This window comes from Apiospora aurea, assembly GCF_038362705.1.
Source record: "Apiospora aurea strain CBS 24483 chromosome Unknown utg000004l_segment0_segment0, whole genome shotgun sequence".
NCBI classification, from domain to species: Eukaryota; Fungi; Ascomycota; class Sordariomycetes; order Amphisphaeriales; family Apiosporaceae; genus Apiospora; species Apiospora aurea.
In genome coordinates, this window is record NW_027117391.1 from 893,768 (window position 1) to 910,078 (window position 16,311).

The 16,311-nt window shown below is 52.0% G+C and overlaps 3 protein-coding genes across 3 annotated transcripts; 2 read left to right on the forward strand and 1 right to left on the reverse strand.

Moving 5' to 3' along the window:
* Positions 1–287: 287 nt before the first annotated feature.
* On the reverse strand, positions 288–4,994 carry PG986_005091 (uncharacterized protein; the record flags this gene model as incomplete). Its single annotated transcript, XM_066841313.1, has 4 exons — positions 288–592; positions 653–3,759; positions 3,861–4,592; positions 4,891–4,994. 4 exons carry the CDS (start codon positions 4,992–4,994, stop codon positions 288–290), a joined length of 4,248 nt encoding a protein of 1,415 aa, XP_066701175.1.
* A 3,326-nt stretch (positions 4,995–8,320) lies between these two features.
* On the forward strand, positions 8,321–9,482 carry PG986_005092 (PHB depolymerase family esterase; the record flags this gene model as incomplete). Its single annotated transcript, XM_066841314.1, has 3 exons — positions 8,321–8,491; positions 8,562–9,414; positions 9,448–9,482. 3 exons carry the CDS (start codon positions 8,321–8,323, stop codon positions 9,480–9,482), a joined length of 1,059 nt encoding a protein of 352 aa, XP_066701176.1.
* Positions 9,483–10,575: 1,093 nt separating this feature from the next.
* PG986_005093 (uncharacterized protein) lies at positions 10,576–11,031 on the forward strand (the record flags this gene model as incomplete). Its single annotated transcript, XM_066841315.1, has 1 exon — positions 10,576–11,031. The coding sequence occupies one exon, from the start codon at positions 10,576–10,578 to the stop codon at positions 11,029–11,031; it is 456 nt and encodes a 151-aa protein (XP_066701177.1).
* Between the last annotated feature and the right edge of the window lie 5,280 nt (positions 11,032–16,311).

Genomic DNA, 16,311 nt, shown 5'->3' on the forward strand with positions numbered 1-16,311 from the left:
TGTCACAAACTCAAGCCATATCTGTCAATTCTTGTCTTCATTCATACCATACATACATACATACATACATACATACATACATACATACACGCGTACAGACATACAATCCTAGCATCTCGCTTCTCCTCACCAGTCGCTGTGCTGATACCGGCAAATATGCACCGACCAATCACCGCTGTGGATTTTGACAAACAAACAACGCTTGGTAAATACAGGCGGGCTGGCTTTTGAGCGACATCGTCTGTAAACATGGTTACCCACAGGATATCTATACCCTGAGATAACATCTATTTCTTGCCCTTCTTGCGGCTGGGAACAACCTTGAACCCAGCAGGGAGAGCGGCGGCCTCGCTGGGCGCCTCCGTCTTGGTGCTCTTCTTAGCCACCTCGTTCCACCCACCAGCATTGCCGGATTGGGCAGGAACATCAATGGTCTGCTTCTCCACAACGCCTCTCTCGGCGAGCTTCTTTCGGCGAATGAACTCAACAGCAAAGTGCTGGCCGTTCATGGTCTTGGAGTTGCCGTAAATGATCTCGGCGATGATGTCGGCCTCCAGAGGCATCTCGAGAAGACTCTTGATGAATTCGTTCACTACAGCGGGGGGTCAGTTTCAAGTATCATGTATTCGTATTTGAGAAAGATGCAACTTACTGTCAAGAATGCCCGTCGTTCCCCGGCTCAGCTGGATGTTCAGCCATTTCTTGAATTCCTCCATGGCCTCGTTGCGGCCAGATGGGGCAGCTGCTCCAGCGGGCTTGACAACAGGCTTGGGGGCAGCAACCGGGGCAGCAACAGGCTTCACGTTCGTGGTGCTGGCAGATCGAGTAGCAGCAGGGCCAGTAGGAATCTTGACCTTGCCTCCAGCACCTACGGTAGCCCATCCGGCAGCGGGTGACGAAGTGGCCGAGGCAGCTGCCGAAGTAGGCAGCGAAGTAGCATTAGGCTTGCTAGCAAGGTCAGCGTAACGCTTGCCTGCCGCAGCGGCAACACCCGTCTGAACGGAAGTCTCCTTGGCCTTCTGCTTCCGAACCTCCTCTTCGCGCTGGATTTCCGCAAGAGTCTTTTTCTTGTCCGAACTCTGTTGTGGGGTAGCCGAAGCAGGAGCTGGTCCCTTGGGAGCAGCGGCAGGCTTGGCCCATGGGGTACCAGTGGCCGAGGAGTGCACAGGAGATGCAGTGCCCCATGTGCTGGTGGTGGGCAAGCCTGAAGCCAGAGCCGCAGCCTTCTCCCGCTCACGGGCTGCTTCCTGCTCGGCCATGGCACGACGCGTTGCTGCTTGGGCCTCTTCGGCCTTGGCAGCTTTCTTGGCTTCCGCTTCTTGAATCTCCTTCAAGCTAGGTCCGCGATGAGACTCGGAGGTGTCCTTGGCCCATGGCGCCAAAGGCGGGGGCTGAGCGGCAGCAGACGAAGGGGTGATATCAGGCGTATCAGAGCCAGAGCTGGTTGCGTACTGCTCCGGCAGGTTCGACTTGACGCGCTGGGGTGCTGGTGCAGGCAGAGGGGTTCCAGATTGGGGAGGAGGGAAAGGCATAGGAAGGCCACTGTTCTTAATGGCCTCAGCCGCTTGGGCTTGCTGGAATTGCTTGTTCATAGCAGCAGACTCTGTCTCATTAGCAAACTGATCATCACCCTGACCGGTCATCATCTCCTCCGCGGACTGGGCTTCGTTCAACTGAGCTCCCGATGATCCATCATCCGGGCCCGAGGCGGGAGCACTGCCATGCGACTGTTCCATTTGCCCATTCTCTGCTTGGTATTGTTCAAACTCCTGGAGCCGTGCGCGAAAGCCCTCGGCATCATCGAGGAGTTCATTGCTCCGCGGGAGGCGGTCCCGAAAGGACTCCTGCGACTGCTCGCCAATAGGGGCCTGGGATTGCTGTCCAGTTAGAACTTCGTTCGACCTCTGCTGGAGGTTGGCCAAGAGATCACGTTCCTGAGTTGAGAGCCCGTCCTCTCGAAACATGTCGATACCCGTACTACCGTGGCCGATGGGTTGGTGTGCCGGGTGCCCGCCAAAAAAGCATTGGTAGCGCCGATAGGGCCGATGGGAGCTTGAGGGGGATCGCGCCAGCAGGAGAGGCCATGCTACCGAAACTTGGCTGGCTTTGGAGGCTGTGAGCGCTGGAATGATGGTGGAGGCCGGGATGACCCCCAACTGCTGGCGAGCCATACGTTGTTGGGTCGAGAGAATATCGCGCTGTTGAGCCATCATGTACTGCTCCTCCTGCTTCCGACGCTCAAGGTCGTTTTGTTCCTGGGCCGTCAACGTCCTTCCGAAACTCGGGAAGGCGCCGACGAGAGGTGGCTGAACGACCCCAGCGGTAGATGAGAAAGGCCCGGGGACCGTAGCAGGTCCATGGGGTATGCCGATTTGGGGCACCAGGAAAGGCTCACGGGAGTTGCCAATGCGCCTGATTAGCTGACCAAGGGGCTCAAACTCGGGATCTTCCACCTTCTTGACGCGGAGGTCGGGAGTGAAGAAGTTGGCTTTGTACCAGTCGTTCATTTCCAGGCCAGTGAAGGGTCCCTGCTGTTGACCCTGGGGATCCAAGTAAACCCAACGCATTCGGTCTGGCATGACCATGGTGCGGGCCTGGGCCGATGGTGGTTCGGAAGGCTGAGCGCCACTGAACGGGGTGCCGGAACCCTGCGGGAAGCCTTGACCCTGGGATGTAGCTGCAACGCCGCTTTGCAGGGGCTCCGAGGTAGCAGGAGTGCGCGACGCTTCGGCATTCAGGATATCGGCAAAGAAACCCCTACCCGCTCTCATGGGACTCTCGGTTTCGCGAGAGTGATCGCCAAAAGCATTACGGCCGATGGCGCCGAGCGGGTTGACCTGGCGCAGATCAGGCACGGAGTCGGAGAGACTCTCATTGTCATGACCCTGCATCTGTGATTGCATAGCAGGAGGGAACAGAGAGCCCAACTTGCTGGCACGGCCTATGGAGCCAGATCCAGCAAGTCCAGTAGTGCTAGGTGGTCCAAAAACACCATTCAGATTGCCCAGACTTGGTGAGTGAAGATCACCCATGGGGTTAAAGAGTGAACCACCAAGCGTACCACCAAATGCAGACCCGAAGGGGTTCCGCTCGCGATCTGGGGTGGCTGAGGTGGGCCATCCACCCAGAGCGCCCGAAAATGGATAAGCCTTGGCACCGACACTGGAGGTTTGACTGCGATCACTTCCATCGAACCCGCCTGGAGCAAAGCCACGGGGCAGTCCGCCGCCAAATGGCCCCGCCATATGCTCGTTAGTGCCAAGTCCCAGTCCGTGACCATGAAGCCTATCGCCTACATCCTCATGCTCGCCGCGTTCTCCCGGGGGGCTGCGATAAGGGTTCGTCTCAGATGGGCTCAGCGGCTCATGATCTTGATCAGGTCGGCTCCCGATGTTCAGGCCAGACATGCCAAAATCGGCAGCGGACCCTTTTACCGGAGTGTCGAATGTCGAACCTCGATGAGCTTGAGGTGGGGGGCTGGTATCTTGGGCGCCTCCCAGGGAAGCGCTACCAGAGAGATTGTCTTCTCCGCCGAAGGGATCGGTATCAGTACGAGGACGGGCACGCCAAGAGCTAGCGGTCTCGGCAGCACGAGCATTCATATTATCAGAACTGTCCTTGGGAATCAGATGGGCAAGACGCGACTCGCCGCGGGTGTTTCCAGGTCGCTTCTCGCCAATAGCCGATGTGGCGCCCGGCAGGGCGAAATTGCCAAAGCCGCGCCCCCGCCGCCAATGGTCGCGGACGGGGTTGTAGCGCCTGGAGTCGAAACGTTTTGCGCCTGTCCCCAGATAGCAGATGCAGCGCCGAGACCCGAATTGGCTGTAGTTGTGTTGTTCCTCATCAGCGAGAAGGGCAACATGGGGTTGGGTTTGTTGCTGCTGGCCGCCTCGTCGGGTTCCTCGAATGTGGTCTCCTTGACATCGGCGTTTCTTCTGCCCCAGAAGGGGCCTCCATCCTCCCGGGGCTGGCGTGCAGACAAGGGCGAATTCAGGCCAGTGGAGAAGGGGTTCGTGTCGGCCGTCTCACGTCGGCGGGTGCCAGGCCTCGATGCCGAAGTAGGAGAAGCCAGCGAGAAGTTGCCCCCGGTGCCTTGGGACACCGAAGTCTTCCGTCCGTTAAGTGCCACTCCTCCGCCCGCCTGATTGCCGCCGTCCTTGGCATTCTGCTGTGGTGGCTTGGCAGCAGCGTTGATATCGGAAGCCAGCAGGTCTTTTTCCTCCTGGGTTAGGTTGTCCAGGTTGCTTGCTATCGTAGACCCAGACGCATCCCAGCACAGATCCGGCTCTTGAGGCAAGACATGGGTGTCATTGCGATTGCCCCAGCCCCGGGTTGCAGTACTGTTGCCGTTCACGTGTCCGGGGTTCCAGCCTGAGACGAAAAGACTTGAAGCATCGGCGGGTTCGAGATGGTCGTAAATGGATAGCAAGTCGTGTCTGCTGTACTGTGACGGCACTGGATGGCTTTCTGGCGGCGCAGTTGATGAGGGAACGGCTTCGGAAGGAACACTGCTCTGGCTCATGGACTGGCTCGGAGTGGTCGAAGATCTTCGGAAGGTGAGGGTTCCATTGGTTGATCGGCCCTGTCTCGACCTAGAGGGACCATGTCAGTCATCCGGCGTAGAAGTGATTAGGTGGGCTGGCATGATCCGTCCGATTTGTAGCGGTACTGGGCCGGGAGGATCTGGGAAGCAGGAGGACACATCATGATCCCACCAACCCACCAGTCATCCAATGCAGCGAGGAGCGCAAGGGACGGTGGCGGTAGTGCCGAGCATCGTTGCAGCTTCCAGCCCGTAGCCTCCAGCCAGTACACAGGGCCGGCCAGGCGGCAAGGAGCCGAAGCGTCGGACAATGGTTGGAAGAAGGGGACTTGTAGAAGATGACCTACCATTCGCCACTGTTGCTTCCACGTGCGTCTGTTCTCGTACCGTTCCGGGAGTCGCGGTTCTGGCCTGCGGCAGCCGAAGCAAAACTAAGATTTGTTGCTGGCATTTTCAGTGTGGAAAAAAGAAGAGTACTCGGGACGGAGCGCTAGGTTGGATCGCTGTGCTGTATCTTGTCGCAAAAACGGGCTTTGGACAAAAAGTCGAGATGCGGAATGGGTCGCGTCTCGGGTGGCGTGTCTCGTAGAGTAGTTCGGAGCAGGCAGTGGAGGGGCGAACGGGTGTCTGTCTGGCTGGCTGGTCGACCTGGGGAGCAGGGGCAGCAGGGCAGAAGCAGAGGGGAAGGAAGAGTGACGATTAGTGCGATGCGAAGGCAAGGCTCAAGATGATGCGCAGAGGCGGGAGGATGTTTTGGGGTTTGGGATTGGATGTGGATGAGGTGATGTTGCTTGTGGTTTGGGAGCTGAGGTGGTGTACAGTTTTTTTCTTTTCAACCTAAAGTAATGTGCACGTCAAACCTTGGGGGAGTTGAGTTTTGAGATTTTGAGATTTTACCTTTGCCTTCCGTTAAGGCAAGGCTGGGCTCTCTTTTCGGGGTGGGTTTCTAGCTCCGCCATTTTCATTTTCGTTGCTGGATGTTTCCTGCTACTGCTACAGCCCAATCGCAGTACTTGCTTTTTGTATCCAGGTAATGCGACAGAAACTAGCACTTGAGGTACAGTACGGAGGCAGGGAGGGGGAACTGGTGATGAGAACAATAACTAGCCCATCAATGAATGTCCTCAGAGCACGCACGTCAATCGCCCTCGCCATTTCATTTCATGAAGCAGGCTAGCATGCACTTCCCATCAATGCTTTCTTTGTGCTGGTTTGATGCAAGTCAACCAACAACCAGCTCGCTGCGGTGCAGCCCTGTGCTGTGCTGTGCCGTGCAGTGTGTGCGGTGTGTGCTGTGCAGGAAACGGTCTACCTAAAAGCCAGTGCCCACGCATGTTGACGGTCCCCTGGTCTACCTCAAGTACCGACATGCTAATGCTACAGCTCTCCCGAACCCAGATCTGGGTTAAATGACCGTATACTTATGTCATCGGCATTCCGCCGCGATCCCAGTAGAATAGGCCATGGCTATCTACGGCTGCCGTACTGCTGGATTTAATGTGTGATTTGGGTACCGTGGTGTTTGGAGCTCCATGCAATGCAGGATTAATTGTACGTACTTACGGATGGGTGCTGGTGACAAAGAAGCTCCATTGATTGATTGGGACTGAGTTGTTCTGAGGAGTTGGGTTACAAGGCGGGTCGGCTGTTTGTGACTGGCTGGCTCCCCTCTGCCCAATTGAAGCCCCAGCTTGCCAGCAGCAGCAGCAGCAGCTGGAGGCCGACCACACGCCACGTCAAAATTGAACAGCGACTGACCTAGAAGAAACCCGCCCGTTGCTGCCCTCGTCACTCGCTCTCGCTGTTGCCCTGACGCTGACGAGCAAGACCAAAACCCGGCCTGTGCCCCCCAAGTGCCACTGTGCCAAGGAGCCTCTGGAGCCTCTTCAAGGGAAAGCGTTGGGTGGGGTGACAGCCGGGACTAGCCCTGGCTTGCTAGCCTCAACGTCACCGGCCACATTAAAATCGAAACACGTCACAACTTATCATCGAGCATCCGTGGTTGTTCCTGGCGATAAATTGGGCATGGCATCAGGCTGGCAAGCTGGCTGGCTAGCAGCGATTCAGACATATCGCAACTCTCCATACGATACCTGATGGACATCAATCAGGACAGACATCTTGAGATTTTTTGTTGTTGCTGCTACAAATAGGGAACTGGGACACCCAAAAGCCGTAAGACACTGCAAACCAAGCCCCATCCTTGTCCAGCATGGGTTAGTGGGGAGGGATTCTGGTCAACCTGTGAATGCAAATGAAATCGGCTTGTGCCGCGTGACTCGAGATGTGGTGCTGGCGTGGGATTGACGAGGGGGGTCAAATTGGCATAGCATGTTTACTCGTAACTGAAATGCAATCTATCTGGAAGCGAAAATATTTAATTGTGTATAGGACTATACAAAGACACTCAGCTTTCAGTTGTAGAGTTCGTTGAGCCTGAGATCTAAGCACCATCCAACCATGGGTTTGGTGTATGATGCCCACCATCCACCAAAAACCCAAGCAGTGGATCAGGGTTGGGGCTGCTGCCGCAATATCAAGTTCCATAAGCGACGAAACTTTCAGCAACAAACATGCCACTCAATTTCAAATTGAATCCTCCGTGGCGCAATTGGCTAGCGCGTCTGACTGTTATCAAGTAGCAATCAGGAGGTTCACAGTTCAAGCCTGTGCGGGGGAGCTTCTCTTTTTGCAATTTTTGCCCACATTTGAGCAATGCAACTACGCGGCGGGTGATTGACGCTCGTTGAGCTCTATCAAATTACGGCTTCATGTTCTTTGCGTCTTGCGAGGTTGGAGGTCCGGTTTCATTTTGCGGCACGGAGCTATGAAGCGGTGTCTTCGTCGATGCAGCATCAGACCCCATTGCCCCACGCTTTGGCATGCAGTTAACAAAACACACAAAACCGGGAATGGGCCGATGAGAACACCATCACCGTCTTTCTTTTCTTACCGGGGTCAAACGCGCCGTCTGCCTACCGAGAGGGAGGGGCCGGGGCCGACAGCGAGTGTGTGTGCTGCGGTGATACATCTTAGCTGGTGTATGTCTCTTTCCCAGCAGGTGCAGATCCGGGGGTGATGCACATCATCGAATTGCCGATCACTCTTGCCGGCAGCCTTGGTAGACCATGTCCGTAACCGCCTCCGGTCTGGCGAAGACCTACATCTGGAGGTCGTGCGGCAGGCTCGTGATAGCGCTGAAAGGGACGACAGCCGAAAGAGGAAAAGAGGACGGATCCGACGGCGAAATTGACCCAATGCGGCCGCCATCCGTCCATGGCAATATATTCTCCGAAATCCCTCCTGCCTTACCTGTCTTGGTCCCACCAATCGGGCATCGAGCGCCGTGCCACGACCCCGGTTCGTTCCCCCATCACACACAGCTAGGTTAGCTTGCAGGTCACCATGCAGCTTGACAGGTAGCTTTTGCTGGGTGTTGGCTGGCCGCAGTGTAACTGTTCCTGGAAGACAGACATTGTGATTGGGTGCTGGGTCCCTGGGTTCCTGCACTCTTTACAACGTCATCGTCTGTTGCCCGTCGCGAGGTTGCTTCACGAGGGTGGCCTGTTCGATCGTGCGGACCAAGGTTCCACGCACGAAGCTGATTCGACCAAAGACGATGCTTGGAAAGGGATGATAGCGGGGGTTACCAAGCATTCGGTAGAAGAGATAAGTATAGATATATAGCGGCAATGGTTGCACATACTGGGATGTGCGACAGCCTTTGATCATCACCAACTGCCGCTCACCCAATCTCCGTGTTGCGTATTGATGACAATGGTTCCTACATCAGCATTGCAGCATGGCCTGGTCAGCCTCTTCGTCGCCTCGCTGGCATCAGCCGCCAGCTTGGTGCAAGTGACCAACTTTGGCGCCAACCCGTCCGGCATCCAGATGTACATCGCGGCACCTGCCAACTTACCCGCCAACCCGGCCATCATTGTAGCAGTAAGTATACCCTTCACGGAAAACTACAAGATCATTGTACACAGCAAATAACTTACTGATCAAACACCAGATGCACCCCTGCGGCGGCAGCGCCCAGCAGTACTACAACGAAAACAAGTTCGGCCGCCAGCTCGCGGACCAGCTCGGCTTCATCGCCATCTACCCGGGCACGACCAAAGACTTCAACTGCTGGGACGCCGCAACAACCGCCTCGCTGACGCACAACGGCGGCTCCGACTCGCAGGGCATCGTGAACATGGTCAAGTACGCCCTCGACAAGTACGGCGCCGACCCCGCGCGCGTCTACATGACGGGCTCCTCGTCGGGCGCCATCATGACCAACGTCCTCGCGGGCGCGTACCCGGACGTCTTCGCGGCCGGCGCCGCCTTCTCGGGCATGCCGTACGGCTGCCTCGCGGGGTCCCCGGGCTCGAGCCCCATCTCGGCGGACCCGGCGTGCGCCAATGGCCAGAAGATCAAGACGGGCGCCGAGTGGGCCGCGCAGGTGAAAGCCGCGTACCCGGGCTACACGGGCCAGTACCCGCGGATGCAGCTGTGGCACGGCACCGCCGACTCCGTGATCCGGTACCAGGACCTGGCCGAGCAGGCGAAGCAGTGGTCGGCCGTGCACGGCGTCGCGTTCGCCCGCAACGTCACCAACAGCCCCCAGAGCGGCTACACCCAGATGGTCTACGGCGACGGCACCCAGGTCGTGGCCTACAGCGGCGCGGGCGTGGGCCACTACGTCCCGACCAACGAGCAGGTCGTGCTGGACTGGTTCGGCATCACCGGCGGCGGCTCTGGCGGTTCGCCCGGGGAAAGTCCTACGACCACGGCCGGCACGCCCCCTCAACCGACGACATCGCGGCCTCCTGTTACCACGAGCCCCCTACTGGTGGTCCGACGCAGACCCGTTATGGACAGTAAGTCGACTGGCTATATGTCTTGGTTCTCAGGCTTTGGTGCTGACAACTCCAAGATGCGGCGGTAGTGGTTACTCAGGACCTACCGTATGCGCTTCCCCGTATACCTGCTCAGCAGCCAACGAGTGGTGTAAGTCAACTAAGTTTCATTTTCACTCTTTCTACCCACTATCGAACCGACTTCTCTTCTGTATACCTTTCGTCAAATTCTGAGCTGACCAAGCACCTATAGATTCCCAATGCCTATAAGTTGTAGGATGTAAGGACTCGGGAGACATTGGGGTTGGTTTAGAACTTGGTCACTATAATTAGAAACTTGATCGATGCCACCTGCTAACTACTGGATCTTGTCTTTAAGAAATGCTAGTCGTTGATCAGTACTTAAAGTAAGTAATTAGTAAGAAGTTCCAATAGACCCGCACTCAATATAGAACCAACCCCCTATTCAGTTGCTGGAAATGGTACTTACTGCCTGTGCAAAACACACAATCATGTATCTTGCGTGGATCGACAGAATTCGAATTGCACAGTCGAAATTGCTCAACTACTATGTTCATACACTTGCCAAATATTTCTTGAGAAAGAAGGTATCTTTGAACCCGCTAGCTGCCCTCCTATAGGATGCCACTGTTGTAAATGCTTGGTATTCTGATAACAGTCGAATAAGCACCTATACTGTCAATTTCTTAGGACGACATACAGGTATTTCTATAATTGATTTCTATAGTAAGCCGGAAGCAATCGGGAATGTGAGTCCCGCTACGGGGGATGGGGTTTCGACGAATAGGATCTGATCGGCGTCCCAATTAGTCTATCCCAACAGCTGATCGGTTTCTCTCACTTGACAGAGCCGTGACCTTGGCTATGACTTCTTGGATGAGCGGCACAGGAATGATGGCAAATGCAGAGACAAGACACCACACGATCTTACTGCGCCTACGCCTCCCCCTGGCCCTTTTTCAGGCAACAACGGCAACGACCCACCCGAATTTGGCCGCTTCGGCCGAAGATATCCACACAGCTGGGGACCAAATCTTCTTTTTCCCTATCTACTTAAATAGGCAGTGTCGCCAGCTGCTTTCTTCGTCGGAGAGAAGAATCATCAAGGTATTTCCCAAGCAATCAACACGAGTGAAAGCACGAGTCGAAAGAAACGCAACGATGGCCTCGTCCCAGATGTTGACGGCCGTCCTCCAGTCCACCGTGCTCCAGACCATCGGCGAAATAGCCGCCCACCACCTCTCCGAGGGCGCCTACGATGGCACGTTCGATGACCCGGTTTTCCAGGACTGGTCCGTGACGGTCATGAACCGCACCGCCCCCCTGTCGTCGTCGGCCCATCACCAGGCCTTGGCCAACACCAACACCAACAGCACCGCCCTGGCCCTGACCGGCGGCGCACTGGGCGCCAATATTACCGCTGGCCCTCCCGACGCCATCAACCCAAAGTCCTTCTACGGACACTACCTACCCAGGGGGTGGTCGCCTGCCTGCTCAGGAGCGCCTTCTTCTACGTCTGGGCCGTGTCCCTCGAGCGCGTCTTCCCCACTCGCCCGCGTCGCGGCGGCGGCGGCGAGGCTGCGTACCCGAAGCAGGAAAAGGTCGTCGTCGAGCTGAGCCCCGAGCACGAGGAGGAGGTGGTCAAGCACTGGATCGCCCGGGGCCGGGTCCGCCGCTCGTCCATCAGCTGGTGCAACACGCTGATCAAGTGGCTGCTCGAGGTCGTCGTGCGCGCGGCGCTGGAGGGCATCATCTTGGACTGGTTCGATGTGCTGGTGGACGGGGATTTTTCGAGGAGGCAGGGAAACTTTTGGTGGGGGATTCTTCGCGTAAGTCATTTTTTTTTTTTTTTTTAATAGTACGCCGTATGCCGAAGGCCTTCGGTACATCTACCTAGTTCCTCGTGTAATAAACCGTGCCGAAGCTGGACTAAAAATACACGCTGCCAATATCGTAAAATCTACCTCACGTACTCGACGTTACCATGCTGGTTCTCACCCACCAGCCTAGTGACCCTTGCTTTAGGGCCTAAAGAGAGATTATCCAGGTTCGGGTGGTCCCCCAATCTCTATTGCTAACTTATACAGCGGTAGTCGACCGGTCCGTAAAAGCCACTTTGCGATAACCTTCGCCGTATCTTTTTTACAGTAAGCGCCGCTAAATCGTAACGAGTTCGCAGCGGATTAAGTGCTAGCTGTCTTGTTAACTGTTTTTGTCTTCCCTCGAAGTCTTTACAATATAAAATCAGGTATTCGGCTGTCTCCCGTCTTTTACCGTAGTTACATAACGGCGTCGGGACGTCTGGAACCCGATAAGTAAACAGGAACGATTTAAGCCTTATTCTTCCAGTACGTACTTATATTAAAACCAATACTTCGTACTTAAGCATATCGTCGTAACGACGGCACGCTTCCTAGTTTAGCGGCGACTCTATAACTAGTTCGCGGCGGCCTCGCGTCGGAGTAACGGTATAGAATTATTTTTGTTCCTATTTCTCTTTAAGCGCTTGTTCGACCGTTTAACCATTTAATTATTGTCTAACTAACGTCAATTAAGCGTCGCTTAGCCATAAAATCGTAAGGGCTTCGTTAGTAACCCTTTAAGGTCTCCTTTATCTCCTTCTCCTTGCGCTACGTTCTTTATTAATAATCTCTACCGCTTTTATACAGGCGCCGCGTAAAAATTATAGCTTCCCGATAATCTCCGTACGTATCTCGAAACTAATTGCCCTCGCACTTAAATAAAAGTCGAGGGGGGGAACTGCCGCTTCAGTCTCTAAATAGCATTAAAGGGTCGCCTTATACGCCCCTATCACGGTCCGAAAACAGAAGTTCTAGACTATTATAAGGCTAAAAACTAACCCTTTTTCAATATCGCCTACTCTATACCAAACCGACGCTCCGTACGCGAATACGCTACGTATTACCTTCGTATAAAACTCTTTTACCCTTCGTACCGAATATCCCTAAGCTAACGCTACGAGCCTGGTAAGAGTTAATATTTAAGTTACTATTTTCGCTTTAATTTTTAAGATATAGTTTTTCTATTATAGCTTCTAATAAAACTAAACGCCGAGGAATTTCGCAGAGGTTACCGGCGCTATAACAGCGTTTCCGAGGCGTACCTGCAGCGTACAGGCTTCTCGCGCTTTAATAAAATAAATAAGCTCGTTCTTTTTAAGTTCGAACTCTATCCCTCTCGTGCGTGCCTAACGGCTATAAGTCTCTTAAGCTCTTTTTAAGTTTCGGCAATTCGTAACGTAGTCTAGCCTTACGGTAATAAGATTCGTATTATCCGCGAATCCGACGATAATAAACTGTTCGTGCGTTTTTAGTTCTTCGTATAATATAGCGATATAAAGAATAAAGAGGATTGGTAATAACGGGGAGCTTTACGGAATACTAACGCGGAGCTAGATCTTCTTTAACGACTTACCGTCGAAATAAAAGTGGACCGATCTGTCCGTAATAAAGCTTTCGACCCATCGGTAAACCCAATCCGGCAGTCCTTTCTCGCGGAGTATAGCAATTAATTTTTTATAATTAATTGTATCGAAAACGCCTTTAATATCGAACTAAAAGAGAAAAGCGACGCCCTTTTATTACTACGTTATACGAATAACGTTAATAACTAATCGAATAGCCAGCTCGGTAAACCGTTATGTCCGGTTCCTTATTTAGCTTTTAAGTAAAAGCGAGTACTCCTCGGCTATTCCGGTAATTCGCCGGTTTATAATTGTCTCTATTACCTTCCCGACCGTACTGAGTAATAAAATAGGTTTCTATCCACCAGGTGTCTGCTTTTCGGTTACTATTTTATTTAGCTTTGGGATCACAATAACCTTTGCCGTACGGAAACGTTTAGGGAAATAGGCAAGCCGGAAGCTCGCTGTCGCTAAGCCGGCTAACGTCCGGAAAAAGGGTTCCCCATACGCTTTGAGGAAACCAGGAAGTAAAAGGTTTTCCCCTAAAGCCTTCTAGGGTCCCGTTTACTTAATAATATTTCTTATTTCTTTAGCCGTTACCTCTGCCTCGATAGGGGTAAAGCTAGGGGCGTAGTTCGGTACGGTATTTAAGTCCGCAAGGTCGGCTTCTGGGTTAGGGAAAAACCTTTCCGAAAAGAGTATAGCTTTTTCGTCGTAGCTTCGCGCTTCGTTAACAGCTCTTTCGCTACGTCGTAATTCTGGGATTCCCGCTGTTTGTGGTAGCGTCTAGCTCCGTAGTCGGGCCTATCGTTTAAGCGATTAAAGTATTTTAAAATCGTGGGAGGCAGCGGCGATTACGTAGCGCCAGCTTTTCGTTTTCGCCATTTAAACGATTCTCTCTAAGTCCGTTTTCGACTCGATGTATTAGTTCCAAGTATATTACGAGGGTACCGCGAAATAGGCTCGATATCGTTATTTCGTTATAGTTTACGCTTTTTAGATTTCCGATAACCACTAGGGCGTACCTTTACCAGTATAGGGGGTCTTTTTTAGGGCTGCTATATCGGTAATCTTTTATAAATCGCTTATAAAGTTATCGATAGCTTAATCCAGCTTTTCCGGGCTTATTAGCTCGGCGATATCGGTTAAACGTGCTCCGGCTTCCGCCCGTGCCAGCCCCTTATTTAACATCGTCCAGTTCCATCCCTCTACTTTCGTTTTACTACCTCGTAGCGAGTTAGCTTTTAGTTCGACGCGGACGACCTGTGCCCTATAGTTAAAACTTTCTAAGCCAGGGTCTCCTTCATATAAAATTATTGTTCCTTGTGTTACCTAAGCTAGGTTTAGCGTAGAATCTCTTTATCCGTAGCGTCGTTTCGTAATTTCTCTATATAGCGTGGCTAGCTCTAGGTTCTATTAGTCCGTAAAGGCAAAAAGGTTATCTACTCCGTACGATTTCCTGCTATACACGTTCCAGAGCGGATAGTGTGTGTTAAAGTCTCCGACGAGTAAATGTCGCCCGGGGTACGAGGTCGCATCGAAATCGCTTAAGGGGCTCCGCTATCGAAAAGTTTCTTAAATTAGCGAATATATAGACTATATAGTAAAACGGCCACTTTTTCCCCTCGGTATCGTAACGGTAACCTAATCGGGGCCTGTTTTAGTCTTTAGTTTAGCGATATCGAAACGTTTATATATATAAATAGCCGCTCGGCCCTCGCCGTAAATTACTCGATACCTAGCTGTTTTTAAACAGTACGCGGTCTACGTACGAGGGTTCGTTTATACTTTTTATAGTGTTAATATATCGTACTCTTCTTAATTAATTAAGGCAAGTACCGTTATTACCTTTAATACTACGACGTTTTAATATACTATTCGTAAACTCATAATTATAAAACTATAATAATATCCTACGCTAATAGGGGAATAACGATACCGCGCCGGCTTTGCGAGCGTATCTCTTTGCCTTAGCTACTCGTTATTAAATCGAATCGCGGGCGGCCTCTCTTCCGCGAAATTACTATATACCCTTCTCCATCGCTGGTAAAGAGCGTCGTCGGTAGTAATAAACGCCCTGTTCTTACCGAGCTGTCACCGGTACTACGGACTTCGAACTAGCGAGGCCGGTAAGCATAAGCTTCTCTTACGCGTTCTCTTTACTAGATCGCTACGGGGCAACCGCGATCCCACGCCGTATATTCCTTGCCGTAATTAACACAACGTTTCCTGCCTCGTAGTCCTTTTTAGGGGCACTCTTAGTCTCCCTTAAGGTGTATTATTATAGAGCAGTAGCCATATCGCTACTACTTCCAACAATACTTAGCTACGTGGCCGTAACCGTAACAGCGGTAGCACTATTAGATACGGAGGCTGGCGTTATACGGTTCGTAGTCGAAAATCTTAAAATCCCATATTAAACCGTTATCGTATAAATCCTTCGCAATTTAAACGGAGCTCGCATATAGAATAAGGGAAGCGTAGCGTACTTCGGGATTCTTCGGCAGGCTACGCTTATATTTCGAAATTTCTCTCGGGTTGTATTTATCTACGAGCAAGCTACGTAGTAACGCGGCTTCGTTATAGGTATCCCGCAGCTTTTTCGTTAGGACCCTTTTCGCAATAATTGCGAGTTTTTTATAAGTAAACTGCGCGTTAATCCCGAAAACGTTTAAAACTTATCCATTATTCTTTGTATATTTTTTCGCCTCGTTTTTAAAGGTAAAAACGATATCGCCATTAAATAGTTTCCTCGCTACGATAACTTCGCTATGCTCGATTACTATATTAACGCTCTGCACGATATTTACTAGCTTTTTCTTTTAAATATCGTTAAATTAATTTACGCTTTTAATTACTACTTCGCGGTTTCGACGGGCTAGGATAATAATTTTTAGTTATTAAGCAATAGGATTACTGCTACGCGACGCAAATATAACTTAAGCCTAAGACTTAGTTTATATAGCTTTAAAATTCTACGTAGTTTAAGCGATAGCTTTTCCGATTATTTTTCGCAATTCCCCGCGAATTATTAGCGCGTTATTATTGTTATCGAGGTATGGTCGTAATTCGATCGCTTCGGTACAAAGTTTTTTAATTACTTAAAAAATCTCTTTACGCCTATTATTAAGGGCTATTAAATTAGCGATTAGTTTCTCTAAATACTTTAATCCTTCTTCGATACCTCTTCTCGAACCATTTTCGCTACTAGGACGCGTTTAAGGCGTTTAAAGTCCTTAGTTATACGCCGCGACGTTACTTCGCGGGTGGTGCTAGCTCTACGCGAGTCCGGCGCGACCGGTGTTAACAACCATCGGATCATCCATCGGATCATCTATACCGTAGCGCCTTAGCTGCGTCCCCTCGATAAAGGTTCGGCTAGGTCAATTCGACCTCGTAGATTTAAATAATAAAGTTTGTTTTCGATTATTCGATGGTTCGACCGAGTTATCGATCTTTTCCCTTTTTGGGCG